The 17,185-nt window shown below is 36.8% G+C and overlaps 1 protein-coding gene across 21 annotated transcripts in view; it reads right to left on the reverse strand.

Annotated features, from left to right (window-relative positions):
• Positions 1–388: 388 nt before the first annotated feature.
• Positions 389–17,185, reverse strand: part of TCF12 (transcription factor 12) — a 283,371-nt gene continuing 266,574 nt past the window's right edge. For 16 of the 21 annotated variants that reach the window (XM_074966267.1, XM_074966263.1, XM_074966264.1 and 13 more), the window contains 5 exons: positions 12,453–12,567; positions 10,312–10,483; positions 8,931–9,163; positions 5,316–5,469; positions 395–2,642 (listed from right to left, as the gene is read on the reverse strand). In XM_074966267.1, the coding sequence (XP_074822368.1) occupies positions 5,327–5,469; positions 8,931–9,163; positions 10,312–10,483; positions 12,453–12,567 (663 nt within the window). In that variant the 3' untranslated portion in view covers positions 395–2,642; positions 5,316–5,326. Of the gene's footprint in view, positions 2,643–5,315; positions 5,470–8,930; positions 9,164–10,311; positions 10,484–12,452; positions 12,568–17,185 lie in introns of all 21 variants that reach the window. The other 5 variants (XM_074966265.1, XM_074966272.1, XM_074966284.1 and 2 more) reach the window with 5 other exon arrangements.

Here is a 17,185-nt window from a genome sequence, read left to right on the forward strand (position 1 = left end):
TAACCTTTGAAGGGCAGGTGAAATATTTCCTGCTGAATTTGTAAACAGGAAGAATGAAGGTGTGGGGTGCAACGATATGCAATGGAGTAGCAACTGCAGCTACCAACTTGCTGTTTGCATATGCACACACACTTTTTGGGGGCTGCCAGTACTGCTTGGCTGTTGGTCCTACTGAAATCAATGGGGGGGTTTGCCATTGATCTCAATGGGAGCAGCACATACCCATTTTGTGCCTGCTTTTTATTGGAGTAAATACGGAAGCTGTTGTGCCACTGGGTTTCCAAGCAACACAATCGCTGATGAAAGAGAAATGTTAAAAACTCACTGATTTACCATGTTAAAAAAGATGGCACATTTATTGCTACATAAATGTTATATACATAGTGTTTTCTGTTACATTGACAGAAAATTTTTTGAACTTCTTGCTGCTGGTTGAAAAGGTTTTATCAGCAATACCTTGAAATTTGACACAGGGTACAAATCTGCAATAAACCAACAATGGAAACTGGAGAACAAGATGAGAAGCAATTCATCTCGGACAATTAGCTCTTACAATACTCCATAGGTACTACACGGTATGCTAGAACCCTACTATGGTCTTACAATGCTATTGTAAATTTCTGATATTAATGAACATGTTATGGTAAATAACCCTACATTTTTACTACCTAATATAGTAAAATAAAGTAAGAAACTTTTTACTGAAAACTTTTTCGATTTCAAAAATCTAGAAAGAGTAATATTTAGAATTCAAGAAATTTTCTTACAAGATTATTGTATAAAAGACTAGCTACAGTGAAAAATAAGCCAAATGTTTTTTTCTTTCTATTTTATGAAGGAAAGCTTCTGGGCATACTGCAAAGTCTAATATAGCCAAAAAGACAACAAGCTTAGAAGGAAAAAGGCCCGGCAGTGGCACGTGATCACTTTCACACATCATAAGCGACAAATTTGTTTAGCTGATAAACACTGAAATGAAGAACAAGGCCACAGATATAGTCAGATATTATCTGATGATATATTCAAATTAATTAAAGTAATAGAATGAAACCACTAATTTCACAAACAACCCGTTTGTTAGGAACCATCCAAAACGTGATTTTAAATTTATTAGTCTGTTTTAACAGTCTTTTTTTTTGTTCTTTCAAATTAACTGAAATTATTTTAAATGATTAATTGTTTTGTTCCTTTTTTGTGTCTGAGCTGATTAGGTATTGCCTCTTTCACTGGTGGCAAACAATAACTAAGACAACCTTGGCTTGATAGTTTTCCCCCATGGTCATTGCAGTGGAAGACAGTTTCCATGGAAGTTCAGAGGGATTTTAACAATCAACACATTAGTGACAAAGGAATACTTATGGACACTGTTCTGGTGGAGCAACATTTAATGGTTTAATGCTAATATGGCTTGGGAGGGGGTGGTTTGTTTGCAATTGATTGAATCACACTGAATTCTTCTCCACTGACAAGCCATACAAAAATGACAAGATAATTAATGTATACAATAAGGAAAAAGATTGGTGACCATTGCTCTTATCTCCCATTATGTAATTAGCCCACCACAGCTGTGTTTAGTTCATCACACTACCTGCCATGGTGAATTTAGGATTTTACAGTTCACCATAATTACAGCCCGAAAAGTCTCCTTTGTATTTTAATGCATTTTGTGCTTACATACAGCTAACACTTTACATGTACTATATGTAGTACTTACTGCTTGGAAAACAAAGCAATTCTAACAAAGTAGATTCTCCCCACCCAATTTACACTTCACGTTACAAGCTTTACTATGAAGCCTAGAAGCCTAAAAAGGTTTGGTTTATAATTAGAAATAAAAATATTTATTTGAGGAAAGTCTGAGGGAAACAATACCACTTTTTAAATCCAAGAAATGGCATGGTCACAGTACTGCTCCTGTCTGCGGTCTTCACTGTGCCTTCTAATGGCTTGAAGTATGGAGCTCAGTATGGAAGCTGACAATGACCATAACTGTTCAGATTACCAGAGACCAAAAATAACATTAAAAAAAAAAGCTATGTCAAGGAATATTTTCCTACTGCATGGAAAACACTAGTCATATGGCAAAAGGAGTGGAAAGGACAACAAAAGACTTTTCCCTTCCTTTTTTAAGACACTAATAGGTATGCTGGGAATGCTAAGGGTCAACGGTTGTCACGGCTTTGTTCTCTGAATGTGAACAGCTTTAACAAATGCTGGCATCAGCTGAAATTCTATCAGCTTTCAACATGTTAACTCTTCCCTTTATATGTAGACCTTTACAGTTCCATAACAATAAATAAAATTTGTAGTTACAATGCATTTGTCAATTCAGTTTAGGCACAAGGCAACTTCCACAATGAGTGGAGAGATCACAACAGTCTCTGATTGTGCAGAAGCGACACACTGCTTGCAACAGAATGATATGTTCAGAGTATTTCATGGGCTGAAATTCTATCTGAAGATCTTTGTATCTTCACTTCTGATGCAGGTGTTGACCAGTAGCTTTGATCATAAGATTGCATTTGGGTTTCTTGCTTCAAGTGTTTTCTCCTGTCAGATTTGTGTCTTCATATAATGTTAGTTGTCTGTGTCCTTGTGAAGAAAGGTCACCTTCTATATATCCTACCGATAATTCTGGAATTCTGGCATGGAAATAGGAGACAAATTGTATTAGTAAAACAATTAATGAAAAATTAGCAACACTATTATCTAGACTGTAGCTGTATCATATTTGCAGTGTTGTTGCAGCTGTCGGTCCCAGGATATTAGTGAGACAAGCTTGGTGAGGTGAAATCTTCTTTTGAACCAACTTCTGTTGGTGAAAGAGACAAGCTTTCAAGTTTACATAGAGCTCTTCTTTAGGTCTTTTTTCGGTGAATTTAGTGCAAATGAAATGTACCAAATTACTGTAATTCTGTGTCCCTCAAGCACATCCAGCAACACTGCAAACATATCCTACTCCACTGATGTGCCATGAAGATGGCCTGGGAAAAACATCTTTTGGTGAGGTTGACAAGATAGCTCAGTCTCCATGCCCATTCTAGCATGGATTTCTCAGCTGCAACTGCCAGCTAAGATGTTGGTCAGGATGGTAGTTCTTATAATGTGGAAACCTGTCTACCAGGAATTGGACTGAAACCACTAAGTCCATTTTATCTAGGCAACTGAAAAGCCATTAGAATCTTGAGGTGGCAGCAACAAGATATCACTGATTATTATTACATAGAGAAACCAAAACTAACTTATTTTTTCCTCAACTCAAAGGAGAACTTCACCTTTAGAACAAAACCCTACAATGGAATGGAACAATTCTTAACAATCCAGTATGGTTTAGAAGCACATGACCACTCTGTCATATGTTTGTGTTATTTTAAAAATAAATGTCTCAACCTAGCAAAGATGAAAGAACTACAACCAACTAAAGAAACTGTTGTGGGAAAAACTGTTAATAGCCTACTCTTTTTCAGAATGGCACTGAAAATTTCCTTTTGTCTGGAAAATCATGATTTTATATATTGTTTAGGAAGTGGTAGGAGGCGGGAGTACGTATTTGCAACACTCAATGTGCAGGTCTAAAAAACCAAACAATTGTTTAATTTGTCTTTGCCAAGACTACATGTCTAACATTTTTCATTAAGAATTGGACACTTTCTACAGGTTTCAGAGTAGCAGCCGTGTCAGTCGGTATCTGCAAAAAGAAAAGGAGTACTTGTGGCACCTTAGAGACTAACCAATTTATTTGAGCATTCTACAGAATTTCTACTTTCTACAGACGCTCTTATTTTTTCCTAAGTTATACAAATGATTATTCATATTCTAATTGGCATCATTAAAGGTGCATGCTGTTGTATGTAACTAGTCAGTACAATCTTTTTCATCAGTGTTCAGATTTTGTTACCCTAATACTGTAATTACTTAAAGGTTTACCGACATCATGCTACTTCTTGCTACAAGTTCTTTGTAAAAGTGTGTGAAGAAATTCAGTTCTTATCGTGGCATGAAAATCAACTGTGTTGATTTGACAGGACTGTCTTTTGGCAAACTAGAAGGGGCCTATTATAGTGGTGTGAAATGAAACAAATTAGAGGAACTCAGTTGGGCTTTTTATGCTTTTAGGTAGAAAAAAGAATATTTCTTCAATCTAGTTTACAGAGGAAGGAGCTGACTGATTGCTATGGAAGTGGGAAAAATATCACCGGAAATACTATCTAACAAGGTTCAATTTCAGTGCCACCTTGATGTTTTGGAAGGTCTCTTAGAGGGTATGCAGCTACCTTGGGATAAATTCCAGGATGCTGCAGAAGGATTTGCTGCACAACTTTGACCAAAGTTAATAGAATCTATGATACTAAATCCATGGACGATACATCCAAAATGTAATCTCTTGTCTTTGTAAAATATAAGTGAAAATAAAGGCACTGGAGCCTGACCATGGGATTAATAGCTTTGATGAGCCCAAGTAATCAGGAAAGTACTTCTTTAAGGAATTCTAACAGGAATTTGCAGGGTCAAAAGCAGCTTTTCTTTATTTTTTTTAACCAATTCTGTTGAAAAACAGACTGATATCCCAGTATGGGATCATCAACTGGAGCTTTCAAATGAATGATATAGTAACCACCTGGCTACATGAGACAATACAAACAAACATTGGTTTTTTGTGTCTTGATTCACAAAAAGCTAAAATTGTAGCCACATAAAGTAGGATTTTATTGAAGATGTTTCTAATGCAGACTGCGAAGACAGACAGTCAAGTAATGCCTGTCAGACAAGTGGTATGATTTAAATGACTGGCCTCAAGCCAAATACCAATCCTCTTCTATTTGAAATGAAAAGCCCCTTCTGACTTTTTGAGTTGCTGTGTGAATCAGCACTGGGAATTGATGAGTTGATAGTTAAACAAGTGAGATATTTATACCTCTTGAGTCTGCACAATTAATCTCTATTATTTTTGGCTTATCTAGCCTAGTCATGAGTAGTTCCTCTGAGGTCATACCATGAAGACCACCTGACTCAGGAGAATATATCTGTAGGCAACAACACATGCAAATAAAAAGAAGCTACCTAAAATTCCTGGTTCTTTGGTTTATAACTAACCCACATCTGAATATTCTTACTCGCGGCTCAGATGTATAGAAGTGCTTAGTGCACTTTAATGAAGAGGCTCATGTCCACTGGTAGCTCCAGTTACTCAGAATAATCACATAAATTGTGTTTTTGTTAGCTTTCAGACTTCAGTCAGTAAATCAAGTTACAGCCATCCCAGTGCATTGATGGGACCCTGTCCCCACACTGACGAACATGAAGAAGAGACATACCTGGCTGGTGTTCACATATGACCCATAGGGTTGGTAGTTTCACTAAGCCCAGGGTGGCTTCCTGGGTGTGGTGTTGGTGGCTCTGCCGATACGGCAGAAACTTTTTCTTCTTCCCTTCTCTTAAGGCAGGCTGCTTTGGGGTTTAGGTTCCTCTCTGTCACAGGAGAGAAAACAGCCCTTAACATCCTATGCACTGCTACCAAGAGTGGGCATTTAGCATATTCACAATAGGCCATGGTACTGAAGAAAGCTATCCATTTTGCACGGCTTCTGTTTGTGATTTTTGAAGATATTTAGGCTGCTGAAGATTCAGACAAGTGCCAAGTGGGATTTTCAAAAGTGCCTATTCATTTTAATAGGACCTGTCCACCTACGTGCTTTTGAAAATTCCAATGGGCACCAATCTGTATTTTGAGTTGCCTGAACACCTTTGAAAATATGACCCTTTGCTAAACTGAAACCAAAGAAAATGCACTTTGGAGTTTTCAATTTCCTTAAATGCAGACCAATGAGATTCTGCCCCTGTGCTGAAGGGCACTGATGACATCATTCAACTTGCTGGACAATAACCATGTTATACTGCTTTTTTGCTGGCCCTCAGTAATGTGTAGGGCAAAGGCAGCTGAATTGGCTGTGTGGGTGCTCCTCATCCTCCTTGCATAGTCCTCAAACTACCCACAGTGGGCCACTCAGTTTTCAGAAGCCAGTTAGTATTGTTAGGTGGCAGCAGTGTATTTGTTGCTCTCCACAAAATTCCCACATAACTTTGGCAAGTCATACTCAGTTCCTTATTTACTATCTCTGCAAAATGGGCCTAGGCACACTTCCACTAAGCCAGGAGAATGTTTGGATGGGTCATCTAGCGTGACGAGTAATTTTACTATATTTCCTTTCTCTTTAGGATGTCAGCCTTTGCCGGTTTGTACCTGGCAAAAATATTCATGCTTGTCATGTTTTTTCTCAATAAGCTTCAATGACAGAGAACTGGGTCTAGTTTTCAAATCATGGCAATTTCTTAAACATGTTACTTTGCCTGTTCTTGAAGACTGCCTCTTCCATGAGCCAAAATAAAATGTGAAAAAACCTGGAGGTTTTAAATTTTGTGGTATAATACAATCCCAATGGACAAAGGGACACAAAGAATTATTAGATGCACTCACTTTAAAAAAGGAGTAATTTTAAATGTCAGACCACTACTGAATTTAATCAACATTTTCAGATAACATTTTAGTGGTCAATGAAATTTAACCAAAAATCTGAAATGTAAGGATTTCCCTCTCTCTCTTTGGGGTCTTGAGTAATAATAAGAAAGTCAGGTGTTTTTTTTTTTTTTTTGGGTAGGACCAAGGATACAACTGAAGAAATAACAACCATTTCATAATATGCCAACCTGCAGACCCAGCACTGAAACCCTTATCACCTTACTCCATACTTATCGGCTCTACCACTTGAGCTATTTGAAGAACTCTGTTGACCATCAGCTACAGAAATACCCTCCTGTTATTTATAATTCAAAATCTGACAGTTGCGGGCAATGTGCACACATGGTGTCTCTTCTGCTTCTGCTATAATCTTTGGCAAAATCTCCCAATAGCTACAATGAGCAGGATTGGCCTCCAAATTGCTGAGAGCAAAAATTGTTAACAACTTTGCTTAAGTACAACCCTTTTTTCCTACACATATAGCTGGTCTGTGAGTTTCAAGAAGGCTCACCTAAGTGGAAGCTTTGAAAGGTGATGGCAAACCATTATTTAGCTGGTGGGAAACAAAAATATATTAGGCCAAACTCAGAGTTTCAAACAGTGTAGTTTATTTTAAATTGACCTGTAACTCAAAAAAATTATTTGATGAATTTTCGTCCTCTTTTATAGAAATAATCTGTTGCCTTCAGAGAAAATATAGTAATTTTTCAGGTAAAATCAATTTTCCAAGCTAAAGTTGCAAAGGGGCTGAAACAGGACTTCATACTGAAAGCTGGCTGCAACCTTAACTATAGAGACACCATTGCCTCGCCATAATAACTGTGTTCATCCAGTGTTCTCTGAAGGGAACTTAATTTCATTAAAAGCTGTATCAACAAAACTATGCCTAAAAGTAAGATTTCAAATGTTTCACACAAAGTACTTATGCTCAGTGTCATTATTCACACTGTCACTTCTAACACATATTCTTCCAGTGATTTTTTTGATATACCATGCAAAATACCACTGAAGGTGAAAGTAAAAATGAGGTGTAAGTTGCCCATATAAGCAGCAGACTACACTAGGTGTCATTTAGAGATACAACACATTAAGCAAACATGAAAGTTGACATCATCCACACCTGCAAGACATTTACACTCATATTGGAAATGCATCAGATGAGAAATACAATGAAGGACAGTTGTTCAACCAGCCCAAAGGGAGAAAAAATGAGAACGCTCACCCAATTCTCTTAGGCGTCAACCTCACAAGGGAGACAGGTGGCTCAGATGTCTGTTTCATCATTTCTTTGCCATAAATGTAAAAGGAGCTTACACATTAAGGTCAACAGTAGCTCCATTAACATCGGAGAATGGAAATGTTATCAAGGACTATGTTTATTTTTCAACATGACCTCTACAAGGGGCATCTAAAAGATGCCACAGATGTGTATTTGTTGATAAGAATTAAGAAAAATGTACATTGCAGAGACAGAAGTAAAAGAAAACCAAGTATAATAGAAGCAGCCATGTTAGTCTGTATTCGCAAAAAGAAAAGGAGTACTTGTGGCACCTTAGAGACTAACCAATTTATTTGAGCATAAGCTTTCGTGAGCTACAGCTCACTTCATCGGATGAGCTGTAGGTCACGAAAGCTTATGCTCAAATAAATTGGTTAGTCTCTAAGGTGCCACAAGTACTCCTTTTCTTTTTGTGAAAACCAAGTATGTTTCTCGAGTTGTTTTCCTTAAAGTCATATCAATTTACAAATAACTCACTTTCTCACCAGCTTGTAGTGCATGTTATTTCCATTTTAAAAAAATTTTTTTTTAAAAAAACATGAATTGTGAAAGACAGAGGAAAGGAGAACATATGAAAAATAAGTCATGGAATTAATTTTTTAATATTTTCTTGTATAAAGTATACAATAAGTAGCTACGGCATTACTCATAGTAATATATACTGTAATTTAAACTTAATTAAATCCAATCAAACTTACTTGCCTCTTATAGAAATGTGTAGGACTAACCTTAAATTACAGGACCCCCCCCCCCTTTTTTTTTGCTAAAATTTCTATACTGTTAAATAAGCATATGTTGCAAATCAAAGCAGGACATTCCTCAGTCTTTTCCATAATGAGTCTATTCTGGATGCATAATGAAGAGATGGCTCCTTGCAAAGGAGCAAACACAGGATCAAAGGATCCTAAACCTATTTTATTTTGAACAGTCCCTTGGTTTTCCCAAAGTATGTTAACATTTTTACATGAAGGCAAATATGTTTCTAATAAATTGTACATCTGGTTAGTTGCTGTGTGTGTTAGAAGAAAAATGCAAATGAATAACATGATGCATGCAGTAAAGGGGACTGCAAACTGTTACATGAGTAAAACAACCCCCTAGCTGTGACAGCACAGTGGTAGGTAGCCTACTAACCTCTGACTTGTTGCTCTAGACTGAGGATGACTGCCACAGCCTGGTGAAGAATAAGCAGTTTTGTTTGTGGTTTTTCACTCTTCAGGTGAAGCTGACACATACGGCCAAGTTCTTTAAATGCCTCGTTAATATCTCGTACGCGCAAGCGTTCTCTAGCGTTATTTGCCATTCTCCTCTCTTTCTCTCTTTCGATCTTCTGTTCTGGGTTTAAGTCTTCATCTTCATTAGTACTGCTGAAAAAAAACAACAGGGAAGATAAAAGTTTTATAGATATTTTGGAGGTCAGGATCCATTTTAATAACAGGTATAAACATCACAAGTGTGCTTGGCAAATGACATGGCTAAAATATCCATATTAGATCAAAATTCCAATTTGACTCATTTTATGCTGGTATATCCATTTAACAGTGAAAGCACAGAAATGGCCTCATCTGAAAAAGAAAAGTGATGATTTCAAAGTGGCACATATACACAAGCAAACTGATAAAAACATATATATATATATATATATATATATATATATATATATATATATATATATATATATATATATATATATATTGCTGCTGCCATTCTTGCCACCTTCAGTTTTCCCTGAAAATATGCATCTCGATGGCTTTTACATCGCTAGCTGACTTTGAATTAAATAAAATGCATATGTACGGTGTCCATAGACAGCACATTCTTTCCGAGAATAATGGAGGAATACGCCTCACCCTTGGCAAAGCAATGGTACTTATCGCAAACTTGCTGCCTACTCATTGGTCAGTGGACCTCCCAAATTCAGAGTTCCCCAACCATTATTTCAGGTATGCATAAAGCATCTGTAATAGATTTTGAAGCTTTCTAACATCTCAACTGCATTAAAAAATTATAAAATAATTTTCAACTTAATAAATTCATACGTTTATGAAAAATATGGTTCTTTCCTATTAAATATTTATTTGAGCAGTTTTCAGAAACTTTCCCATTTTTATCATCCATTGCAGATCCAGTGGAAGTTTTGTGGCTAAGGACTTCTTTATCACTCCACTCCAAACTGTGATAACTATATAGCTGCACACACTGTAGAGAGGACTATGATTAACTTCAAAACTGTGTAAAAATAAGATTTCAAAATCTTCTGCTCACTCCTCGGTGCATTATTAAAATGCCAATGTGTAAAAATACCATGTTCTGCCTACTGATATATGCACATTAAGTCAACATTTTAAAACACAAGCTTGTTGATATAGGACAAAAAGGAAGCTTTGAGACTGAATCTGAAGTTACCAATGGTTTACAAGCTCTCGCTGCTATTGGTAAGGACACAATATGCAAAACAGCCTGCGCTTTAAAAAGAAGCACAGTAGAGTCCTTTGCTGGCATACCAAGATCATACCTCGTTCTTCCTCTCGATGAAACTTTGATATCCTTTTGGGAGGATTCATCATCTGATTTCATGTCATCAGATGAGGGAGGTTCGTGTATATTTTCATCCTTCTCCTTATGTTCTGACTTGATTTCTGCTGGACCTATGGCCACAGACTGGCTCTGCAAGCCACCTGACAATGCTGCAAACACACACAGCTCAGTATAAATAATACTCAGGAGAACAGCCCCCCTTCATGCTGGAACATATAAGTGAATCGCAAGTGAGTTTCCACCTTGTTGTTTATTAAGATAGAGAAGGGGGGGTGGGACAAGCTTTGGAAAGGCCTGGAGGTTAGGGTGTGAGGTTGCATGGTAAGGAAGGTGAGACAGGGATAGGCAGGGAGTAAGGGTTGAAGAGGACTGGAGGCGAGTGGAGAAGAAGGAGGTGGGGTAGGAGGTCAGTGGAAGGAACTGAGCAGTGGCAGTGTGGATATGAGAAGGGTTATGGGGACATACTGTACTTGACTTTTGTGTTGTGGAGCAAACAAAAGGAGGTAGCAATCAAAAGGAGTGGCTGTCAGAGGACTGCATATCTGGCAGTAACACTGTAACCTTTTGATCTACCCCACTAACAAGGCACATGAGCTCTCTCATGGAAGAGAACCATTAACCTCAGATAAATACACTCTTTGGAATTTATTAGACAAAACTAATTTGATAATATAATTGGTAAAGTTAGACAGAAATATTTCATAAGTTTGTGATTATGTCTCTGAATTTGACCAAATTCACTACTGTTTGTTTTTAACTCTTAAGGTAAGATGTACCAAATTCAACTGCTACTATATCATTTTCTCTGAAGAACCCTTGATTTTGGAATTCACTCCCCATCCTCTTGCTCCAAAGTAACCTAAACTTGTTGACCTTCAGAGCATGTTGCAAGATCATTTACTTACTCTGGCCTTTGGGAGGGACTGAGATGTTTGCGGGTGGCCGATGAATTTTTACTTTCCTATATTCAAAGGAATGGCAGGTAGATTTATGTTCGGGGTTGATCTGTTTTGACTATCATGCTTTAATCTTTGAGTTTTGTATATTTAAGCTATAGGCAAGTGCCTAGAGCTTTCACATATCAGCACTCTAATTATAAACGGAAATGATTTACAGTACTGAACAAATCATTTCTGTCCACTGCTATGCATGAAACCTAGGTTTAATGCTCTATACACAGAGTGCGAGGCTCTGGGAAGATTATTCAGTATTTAGTGAAAAACGTTTCCTGGGGAATACAATGACATGAGACATCTGATAGAGAATACTGGATTGCATTTCAGGAGTATTATTTGGCATAGAATTTAGAGGTTTGGTGAAAGCATGCATCAGCATGCAAAAGCTTGTGTTAGGATTAAGGCAGCTTCCTGCAGAGGGAGAAATATACATCAGCTGTTAGTGATAGAGCTGATGGTGCAAATTCAGTGGAAAAGAATGTACGCAGTTATTGATCAAGACTCCTATATCAGAGCTAGTCACAGCACAGCTATTTGCAATCTAGCAAGCAGAGATGACAGAATAAGGAGGGCAGGACTGGATCTATATGATGTGTTTGAGCTCAATATATACAGATATATTTAGTGCAGTAAGCAACTCCTGCACATTAAGTATGAAATGCAAACCCCAAACAGCACAGGCATGCTGGTGCATGAATTGCCTTCTTTTGTATGGCCTACTTTCCAAGCTAAGAATTGAGGAAGCCTCCCCACAGCACTTTAGGGTTTTTGTCTTTATTGGTCATGTGTTGAAATACAGGCTTGTTGTGTATTATAAAAAATCACATTTGTCAGATTCCTCTGGCTGATTTACAAATGGCAACCAAGCGCTGCAAAGGAGTTCTAGCCAGTTCACTTCAGCTGGAAGAACGGTGGCTGTAATGTGAGGTCTCACATGGAACTTGGATCAGGGAGTGGCATGAAACAGGGTTATCCCTGAATTCCTATAAGAATCCAGAGCTTGGTGAAATGGGTAATCAATAGAAATTAAGTCATAAGTCACAAATTACGTACACCATCCATTTTATCTATGTATTTATGCATATTTACCTAAATCTATAGCATTCTTGTCCCTGGATTATTAAAAAACCTAATTTACCACTGAATAGTACAGTACAGTTACCTCTGTAATTGTCTTGTGTTTTATTATTTAGTTCTGTGCTCTGAGCAGACACTGTACTGGGCAGGACTGAATGGTTGCTGTTGAGGCTGACACTTTCTTCCCGATGAGTTCCAGCCTAAAGCAGAGAGAAGCAAAACTGTTCCCATCACCAATTTAATCCAAGGAAATAATCCACAGTCTAAATTTGCACTCAACATTGATGTAAAATACGGGGTGTTTCTATAATAGAAAAACAACACCTGTAAGTATGTTGATAGAGTGTTAAAGCTTTTTTAAAAATCAAGAATTGTAGTCTAAAATAGTGTGAAATGAGACATTAATATGGACATACTAGAAAAGGCAGATTTTCTTTCAGGTGAAATATTTGTAAACTGTTGCCTAGTCTTTTACATAGTATACAAAGTGTTCCAAAATTCCACACTTCACATATCCAAGATTAGATCTACTGATGGATCAACTCATGTGAATAAAATTATGCACGTGCTTAAGTGTTTGCAGGACTGGGGCCTTGAGTTATGGGTCAGCAAAGGAAAGCTATAGCTGAAAGAGACTATATATTGGACTAAACCACTGGATTACACCATACTGGATTAGTTAACTGTTCCAGGCAGTGACCAAAACCCGACTATAATTGTACAACAGCCTAGCAAATTTTCAGAGTCATACCATGGAACAGGGATTTTTTTTTCCTGAAGCATAAGATTTGATTTCCATTGGTTTAGTTTGCATAGCTGTGAACTTTAACAGTCATAAAATTGTGTTCTTTAAATAAAGTCCTACTGAATTAATGGCCTTGACCTCATGTGCCAGGGATTTTTTAAAAATCAGCTAAACCCTTGTTCTTGTTTTATAAAATAAGATTAAAGAAGAACACGATCTATTTTCACAATACCTTTATGTTATATACCTCAATAAGTACTCTTATTCTCCTTCTTTCCAGGCAAATATGGTAATATCTATCAGTCACATTACAGTATGTAATCACATGAAAAAACAGCAGTCTCTATCTTCACTGTCCCCCTCAGGACCTTTTCAATCTCTACTCTTTCTTAAAATGAGGTGACTAAAACTGAACCTACTTCTAACAGATGTGTGCCTAAAGATGAGGAGTCTTAAAAAAATTAATTCAAGTTTTGCATAAACTTGGACTAATGATACATAACACCTGTGTATATGAGCGAAGGATATACACATTTATTCACTTCCGATGAAGTAGCTCACGAAAGCTTATGCTCAAATAAATTGGTTAGTCTCTAAGGTGCCACAAGTACTCCTTTTCTTTTTGCGGATACAGACTAACACGGCTGCTACTCTGAAACCTGACATTTAGATTTTTGTTTTTAGCAGGCAAATTCATTAGAAAACTGCTACCCAGTAAGGAAAACTCTTCATTGCTATCCATTTAAACACTTTTACCTTAAAAATTTACATTTTAAAAAAAATTATAAAGAGGAGATAATGAGAAATGCAACCTGAGTTTAAAATCATCTGGAAAACTTGCTTATTAAAGCTTCTAATTTCTTGACACACAAGCCTTGGGAAACATTTAGTTTTAAAACAAAAACAAAAATAATGCAATTAACAGTAAAAAAAACTAAGAGGAAAAGACCAAGGTTACGGTCATTATTTTATACTTACAAAAATTGGCTACAGATGAGGCTTTTTATTGCAACAGTAGCAAACATGTCAACTAGAAGATTAAGCCTTTAATTAAATAGGTTTATTGCCTGGAGTTACACATGAGAACCACTGTTTTTCAATAAATCCTTCAATCCTAGTAAACTGCTGAGCTTTGAATCCCTCTTGAGTAATTAATGCAGCTTTTACCTTTCATGTCTTAGTATGGGTTTTACCCAGAGAGAGATAAATACCCTTATGCAAGTTTATCCTTTGTTTAATATACACTGTTTTCTATGAGCTAACACACAGGAACAAGAAAGGAATTAAAAAAAAAAAAAAAAAGCAAGCAAGCAAGCTAATACCAGGTCATTCTGGTCTGTTATTTGTATCTATTGTTTTGTATCCAATAATCCATCACACAAAGCAAGATAGCTCGGCACTATTTACAGTGTATTTTCTGAGAACATGCATTATCTTTTGTATGTACTAGTGTTTATTTATGAGAAAAGTTCTACTGGAGATACAGTCATCTCAATCCTGCTCACTGCAGCCAGTGCAAATTCTGTGATTGATTTCAGTGGGAGCACTGGCAGCCCTGGGCTCTGAAAATTCAGCCTACAATACAAAACAATCCTCTTCACAAAAAGAGAACGTGAAACTCATTCTTTAAAAAAAAGTTTTTAATATAAGACTTAGCTATATTCTGCCCTGAAGGTTTTGTGCTTTTTTCATTCTCCGGGTTATGCTTAATCCTAACACATGAGGGTGCTTTTATTCAAGCTACAGACATCAGATGTCTTCAGGGGCAAGTAAGCTCCAAAATCTATTTACAAAAAAAATCTTCAAGCAATGTACAAACATAACAGCTGACAGATTCTTGGCAACTTTCAAATCTAGGGATAATCTAAAAATGACAGAACAATAGATCAATTCTGACAAATTCAGAAAATAGATTGGAAATTAAAAAAGCTGAATCTAACACTAGGTTCCAGTACCTGGAAATGTATGCTCACAAAATTGAAGCAAACAACTGTGGCTAATGAGCTTTGCAGAAAAATTTTACTTCAAGTATTTCATATTATTAAATTGACCAGCACATCAAGAATGTGTTCATTTTGGTCTCAAGTATGTGATTTAAACTGAAGATATTAGACAAATTTTAAATCAAGATTGGATGTTCTCCTAAAGGATCTGCTCTAGGAATTCTTTCGGGGAAGTTCTATGGCCTGTGCTATAAAGGAGATCAGACAAGATGAGCACAATGATCCCTTCTGGCCTTGAATAATCAACTGAATTAAAGTTAACAGTGAGAGATGACAGTTGTACGTAGTTGATTAACACACAAGTTTTCAAGAACAGTACAGGTAGGTGAACTTTAATTAACTTTAATTTAATTTAAAGATAGAGCCCCAAGCAGAAATGCTTTAGATCCAATATAGCAGCTTAATTTTATAAATTGTACACTGCTTCTCTCTTTCTCTCTCTCTCTCTCACGGCTTTCATATTAACCAGACAAATCACCCTCACACACCCAAACACTGGAATTCTAATTAAAGGACTGATTCTGGGAGGGTCTCAGCCAGAATCTCCTAAAAGGTGCCCAATGCCTTCAATTCCCACTGATTTCTATGCACGCAGTTCATCAAAAGGCTCGGGCCCCCTTAAGGAGATGTGAAAAGCTTGCAGCACCTTAACTTTCCTTTGTAACTGAATCCTAACTCAAATGATTTCACCTTTTCATCCCATCAGCACGTTTAATGCTTTCTTTGGGCTGTGTGTGTATGTTTTCCCTCTTTTTAGTAAACGAACATTGCGATATTTTTAGTAATAAACGCTTCAAATACAAAACGTTTGTTAAGACTCTGCAGTTCTCCCTAAGACTGTTTCAGTATGTTTTTTGCACTGCAGCTACAAACGCCAGTTACAGAAATACACTTAAAATAATATCTTCATATGAAAAACAAAAACATTTGCATAACAGTGGAAGTATTTACCTGTATTTACACATGTATCACAAAACAAAACAAAAAAACCCCACCATCCTGTTATATCACACTACAGCAGAATGGGACTTGTTTGAAGCACGCAATCTGGAATATTTCAGCATAATGAAGTTAGCAGAACTCTCTCTTTGTAACTTGATTCCTCTCACAAATGTTTCTCTTCTATTTCCTGGAAAATTTAACTTTCACAGTCACTGTTGTCCCTTTTAACCCTTGCTCACCATATCCCTTAAGCTTTTACTCTAATCTTTATACCACATTAGAATGGGACTGTCCACATGCACAACAGGTGTACAAACAGTTCTTTGTCTCAGTAGAGCGGCCTGCTCACTAAGGCCAGATAGGATGGCGTTTTAATTGTTTGGCTCATTAGCATACAGCTGACAGCCTGCTATTTGAGTGAGGAGGGTTGATCCTCATGCAATACTTGTCTAAATTTCAATAATTGTGAACCTTCTCTTCAGAATAAAAGTCAGACTCCAAAAAATGACATAATTTTGCCTTGTGGATTCTCCTTCTCCATTGCTGTACTTACACTATGGCACTCACGGAGGGATTTGTTTTCATTTAGTTTGACCAATGGGTTTAGTTCTCACAACAGAAAAACGTTAAGTCTAATGAGTTGCTCCACAGCAAGAAGAATAAAACAATGGCAGACAATGAAAAAACCTTCATGTGAGTAAAGGTGAACTAATTCTAGATCTCATTCAGTCTAGCTGTTTAAACAATAGTGCATGGACTATTGATTATGTCAAGTATGTAACTTTAATCCACATCTTGATTATTTGTGCATCCTGAGGCAATTCTCCTAATGTAGTTTATTGAAAGAGGTGCTCTATTATACGTAAGGTGGTGCCAGTGTGTCCATTATAATGGATTTGCAGGATTTAATTTTTTCAAGCAAAAAAGGATTGTTCCGAACTTTAACTTAGAAGTTTTCATGTTTACTTCTAAGTATACCTTAAAGATACTTCAATTTCCCTTTATATTCCATTTTTATATACTGAAATCAGTTGACCAAGACATGCTTTATGACTCTGTAACTGAAAAACAGTTTAAGAAAAATCTGGGAAGGAAATCAACCTAAAATGTAATACAAATATCTTAATA

Source organism: Natator depressus, chromosome 10, assembly GCF_965152275.1.
Source record: "Natator depressus isolate rNatDep1 chromosome 10, rNatDep2.hap1, whole genome shotgun sequence".
In the NCBI taxonomy this organism is placed as follows: Eukaryota; Metazoa; Chordata; order Testudines; family Cheloniidae; genus Natator; species Natator depressus.